A 6,000-nucleotide genomic window follows, 5' to 3' on the forward strand; every position below is an offset into this window, starting at 1 on the left:
TATGCATGAACCTGGATAGCAGGCTGGTTACAAACATAATATCAGGTCTGGAAGTTGCTAAATACAATAGACATCCAATTACACTTCTGTAAATTGCTGAATCTATTTTTTCTAAATCATCTTCCTTGCTCAATTTCTCATTTTGGGCTAAAGGAGTGCTGATACTACTGCAATTTTCCATCCCAAACTTCTTGAGTACTTCATTTGCATATTTTTCTTGACAAATGAAGGTTCCATGACTTGTTTGATGAACCTCCAATCCAAGGAAGAAGGTCATTTCTCCAAGATCAGTCATCTCAAATACAGACTGCATTTCATTCTTGAATTGTTGTACCAACTCATTGCTACTTCCTGTGATCAAAAGGTCATCCACATACAAGGAAACAATTACCAAATCTTCATTCTCAGCTTTAACATACAAAGTAGCTTCACTAGGACTTCTTGTAAAACCCAATTTCAACAAATGATCATCCATTCTGCTGTACCAGGCTCTAGGGGCCTGTTTCAACCCATATAAAGCTTTCTTGAGGATGAAAACTTTATCTTCTTGTCCCTTCTTAATGAAACCAGGTGGTTGCTCCACAAAAATCTCCTCTTGTAGATGACCATTTAGAAATGCAGATTTCACATCAAGCTGATAAATCTTCCAACATTTTTGAGCAGCCAAGGCAATGAGAAGCCTTATTGTATCATACCTTGCTACTGGAGCAAAGGTATCTGTGTAATCCACTCCAAACTGTTGTGAATAGCCTTTCACAACTAATCTTGCTTTGTGCTTATTTATAGAACCATCAGAGTTGAGTTTGGTTCTATAAACCCACTTTACACCAATTACCTTCTTGTTTTTTGGTCTGTCAACCAAGTTCCACGTTTCATTTTTATTTATCATTTTCAGCTCTTCTTGCATTGCATTCATCCAATTTGGAGATTGCATTGCCTCTTCTAGACTTGTTGGCTCCAACAAGGCTATATTAGACCTCTCATAAATTTCTTCTAGAGACCTGGTACCTCTGACTGCAAAATCTGAATCTGAGTCACTTCCATAATCTGCACCTTCTTGTTCATGAGCTGGTTCTTGATTGAGACAATCAACTCTCTGAATTTGATTATTGTTCATAAGTTCCACTTGTGCCTTTTCCCAATCCCAGTAAGCTTCTTCATCCACTTTCAGATCTCTACAAACTATTACACTCTTTGTCTCCATGTTGAACACCCTATATCCTTTTACATTGCTGCCATAGCCCAGAAAAATCCCAACCTGAGACTTGTGATCCAACTTATCTCTTTTCACAGCTGGAATATGAGCATAGCATATGCTCCCAAAGACTTTTAAATGTTCAATGCAAGGTTTAACTCCAAACCAGGCTTCAAAAGGAGTTTGTTCTTTTAAAGCCTTCATTGGTAGTCTATTCAATAGATAGACTGATGTATTTACTGCCTCAGCCCATAATTTTTTTGGTAATTTTTTCTCAAACATTAAGCATCTAGCCATCTCCATAACTGTCCTGTTTTTTCTCTCACTTACTCCATTCTGCTGTGGAGTGTAACTAGTTGTAAATTGATGCTGAATTCCTGCCTCTTCATAAACCTTGCTGAAATTCTTGTTAGCATACTCAGTTCCATTATCAGTTCTGAGTATTTTGATTTTTGAGTTGCATTGATTCTCAGCTGCAGCTTTGAACTTTTGAAACATCCGTAGCACTTCTGATTTTTGTTGCAAGAAATACACCCAACAGAACCTGGAAAAATCATCAATGAAAAGGACAAAGTACTTGCTCCCATTGAGTGAAGGAGAACTCATGGGACCACAAACATCACTGTGAACAAGCTGCAACTTCTCTACTGCCCTCCATGATTGATTAATAGGAAAAGGAATTCTGGTTTGCTTTCCAAATTGACACACATCACACACTTCAATTGGGGAAAGCACAACAGGCATGTTTTGAACTAAACACTTGTCATACATGTGTTTAAGTGCATCAAAGTTGAAGTGTCCAAATCTTCTATTCCAAAGTGCAGATTCATCAACAGAACTAGAGAATGCATGTGCATTTAACTTATTCCACCTTAAGGAAAAGCTTCTATCTTTCATTTTAACTTGCATCAATTCATTTCCAGCAGGATCCATGATTGTGCATGTCTTATTTTTGAACAATAAGGAATATTATTTCTCAAGCATCTGACCAACACTCAGTAAGTTCTGGTCTATATCAGGTACATACAAGACTTCAGAAATTAGTTTTGTACCTGCTGGAGTTTCAACTGAGATTTCACCTTTGCCCTTGACTTCCAGAAATTCTCCACTTTCTATCTTTACTCTAGAATTGTAGGACTTGTCAAGCTTCTTGAATGTCGCAATCTCAGATGTCATATGATGAGTGCAGCCACTGTCAATGAGCCAGGAATCACTGCTGGTTCCAGCTGCACAACAAGTTGCAACAAAGAGCTTTGCCTCATCTTGCTCTTGACTTTCTACAGTTTGAGCTTGATATTCTTCTTGGCTTGGCTTTGACTTGCAAACTTTTTCAATGTGTCTAAATTTTTTACAAGACCTGCATTGAACACCAGGTTTGTACCAGCAAAATTTCTCCAAATGATTAGTTTGTTTGCAATTTGGACATGGAGGAAACTTCCCTTTTCTTTCTGCATTCTTTCTGCTGTCACCTTCTTTTTTATTCCTTCTATCATTAAACTTTTTTCCTTTTGAGTTGAACTGAACTTTCTCTTTGCTTTTCATGACAAGAGCTGCCTCATTATTGTCTTCTTGCCTCAAATTCCTTCTTTGTTCTGTTGCTTGTAGTGCATTAACAAGCTCTACTAGTGAAATTTGTGAAAGATCCTTTGAGTCTTCAAGAGATGAAATTTTGGCTTCAAATGTAACGCCCCGGAAATCCGGACCGCTACCGGCGCTAGGATCCGGGTCGACTTAAGGCCGCCGGGACCCGTAGCAAGCCTGACATATAACCTGTATACCTGTATAATCCCATACATGATCAACATCATACAGAAAAATTAAAACTTCTTCTTGCATACATGCTATCAATCACCAACTCAACCTGTGCATACTCTGAACATTTACATAAATAAAGTCCCTCTGTGGGATCTCAACAAGCCTCGAAGGGCTATACAACATATGGAGAGTTGGTTTACTTAAACATCATAACATAAAGATCATGTAAAGATACAATTGGGATTATCACATACTATGGTCAAGCACAGCTCTATCCTCAATAACATTAATACATAAAAAGACTAATTCAACTATACATCATTTTACAAATTTGTCATGTCCACAAATCTATCTATTACATAAATGACTTTTTCTCTTCTTGTCTTCTCTATCTATCCCGTACCTGCAAACCTGGGGGGTTAGGGGAGAGGGGTGAGCTAGATGCCCAGTGAGTAGAACTGTGAAAAGAATATTTAAAACATGTTATCATGGAATGCATCACTGCACAAACATTTCACATCATGGACGGACTGACCCAAAAATCCCTCAGCTCCATGCCCGGCCCTATTATGGGCACCACAGGACTTCGTATTGCCCGGCCCTATTATGGGCACCACAGGACTTCGTAGATCGGAGCTATTGCCCAGCGCCGGTAGCGGTCCGGATTTCCGGGGCGTTACATCAAACCTCTCAGGAAGACTTACAAGAACCTTCTCTACAACTCTCTTGTCTGGAAGATCTTCACCAAGGACCCTGATCTGGTTCACAACCCTCAAAACTTTGTCAGAGAATTCCTTCACATTCTCTGTTTCTTTCATCTTCAAAGCTTCAAACTCTCTTCTTAGGTTCAAGACCTGCATTTGTCTTGTTTTTTCACTGCCTTGAAACTCCTCTTTGAGTCTGTCCTAAGCTTCTTTTCCTGTTTCACATGCCATAATGCGTGTGAATATTGACTCAGACACAGCTGAGTGTATATAAGAGAGTGCTTTGAATTTCTTTGCCACTTCTTCAGCATGGTGCTTCATTTGTGTGACTGTGGGATTGGTCCTCAATGGAGGAGGATCAGCTCCTGTTTCTACTGCTTCCCATAAATCTAAGCCTTTCAACAAGGCTTTCATTCTCACAGCCCAAAGTTGATAGTTGTCACCATTGAAGACTGGTGGTGAAAGTGCTCCAGCATTGCTTGAAGCCATTTTCTGTTCAAAACAGGTTTTTTGGTGGGGTTTTCTCACTTGTTTTCTCTCAACTCCACTGTCCCTCTAAGAACAAGAGAGCTTTGATACCATTTGTTGGTTTTTGGACAAAGAAGTGAAGAGAAAATCTTATTCATTGCTGTAACATTACAGATATTTAAACAAAAGCAAAAAGCTGCTAAGATTAACATTCCCATACTTAGCTAGTACAATTTCACCTAAACAACACTTAGGCCATACTTCACCATGCCATGCTAAGATTACAAGTAAAGCAAAAATATTAAGCCAAAAAGAAAGGACATAATTTTCTGACAGCAGCAAAAATGTCACTGTCATCTTCAATACTACGTATCAATTCTTAAATGTATTTTATTTGATATAGGAATAAATTGCATCATTTTTTTTTTCAATTTTAGATGGGATGTCAATGCAGTGGAGCAACTTCCAGACTACATGAAGATATGTTACCTTTCTCTCCATAACTCCATAAATGAAATAGCTTTTGATTTCCTTAGGGAACAAGGAGTTCACATCATCCCCTACTTGAAAAGAGCTGTAAGTTTTAATGATGGTTTTGAATTTTTCATAATATCAATTTGTCTATTCACTTACATGTTAATTAAAAATGAAATGATATTAATAACAATTCATATAATTTGCTGATTCCATTTTAAATTTTTCCAGTGGGCAAATCTGTGCAAATCATATTTACTGGAAGCGAGATGGTATTACAATGGATATACACCAAGTTTACAAGAATATATTGATAATGCATGGATCTCTATAGCAGGTCCTGTAATCCTAGTCCATGCTTTCTTTCTCGTAAATTCTCCAATTTCGAATGATGCCTTAAAATGCTTGGAAGAGTATTCCAGCATAATTAGATGTTCATCGATGATTTTAAGACTTGCAGATGATCTTGGAACATCATCGGTATGCACTCCTTTATCTTTATCCCTTTTTTTCTGAAAAAAAAAATGTCTCATTCACTTATTTATGGATCTTTATTTTTTTTATCTCATTCTTATGTAGGATGAATTAAAGAGAGGTGATGTTCCAAAATCAATTCAATGCTACATGCATGAAACTGGAGCTTCAGAAAAAGAAGCTCGGGACCACATACGCTTTCTAATTAGCGAGACATGGAAGGAAATGAATGAAGAAAAATCCACATATTCTCCATTTTCAGAAACTTTTATTAGTATAGCATTTAACTTAGCTAGAATGGCGCAATGCATGTACCAACATGGAGACGGTCATTGAATCGAAGACCGTGAGACTAAGGACCGAGTTTTATCACTACTTGTTCAACCTATTCCCTGTCTAAACAAGGTTGTCTAGATGGAAATGTTTTCCTTCTTATAACTTTAACTATAATGTATTTGTCACTGTCATAAAGGAATTGGCTGTTGTTCTTTAGTTATCTCTATTTCTATTTGGAAATTTTTATTTTTTGCTAGAAGGGTAAATCATAATTGTATATCATTCTCATAAATTCTTAATTAATGGATTTAATAGCAAGAAAAATACTTATGATTCAAATAGAGAAAAAATAATTAAAAATAGTCTCTTTTATTTCATCAAAAAATATTTATAATGTAAATCACTAATTATTATTTGGTGATTAAATTTATAATGAATGGAGAAATTTTAAGATTTAATATCATTTTAATAGCAAATGGGGCAGGACTTGTGCCGCAAGTTTTTTTTTTACTAAAGTATCACTTTTTAAATGAGTAGGCAGAAACTGGTTTTGCTTCATTGATAAATCATTGCCATACAGCGCACCAATGAAAATTGAAAGCCGAGAATCGCCAAGATATTTTGTTCTCCCCCAGAGATTCAAAGGAATTGCCA

The 6,000-nt window shown here is 36.9% G+C and overlaps 1 protein-coding gene across 1 annotated transcript in view; it reads left to right on the forward strand.

The window, feature by feature from the left end:
* LOC110627666 (terpene synthase 10) overlaps positions 1–5,406 on the forward strand; it is a 7,619-nt gene extending 2,213 nt beyond the window's left edge. Inside the window, exons 5-7 of the mRNA XM_043948620.1 lie at positions 4,560–4,698; positions 4,828–5,076; positions 5,176–5,406. Of these exons, the coding sequence (XP_043804555.1) occupies positions 4,560–4,698; positions 4,828–5,076; positions 5,176–5,406 (619 nt within the window). The remainder of the gene's footprint in view (positions 1–4,559; positions 4,699–4,827; positions 5,077–5,175) is intronic.
* Positions 5,407–6,000: the final 594 nt, after the last annotated feature.

This window comes from Manihot esculenta, chromosome 12, assembly GCF_001659605.2.
Source record: "Manihot esculenta cultivar AM560-2 chromosome 12, M.esculenta_v8, whole genome shotgun sequence".
Classification (NCBI taxonomy): domain Eukaryota; kingdom Viridiplantae; phylum Streptophyta; class Magnoliopsida; order Malpighiales; family Euphorbiaceae; genus Manihot; species Manihot esculenta.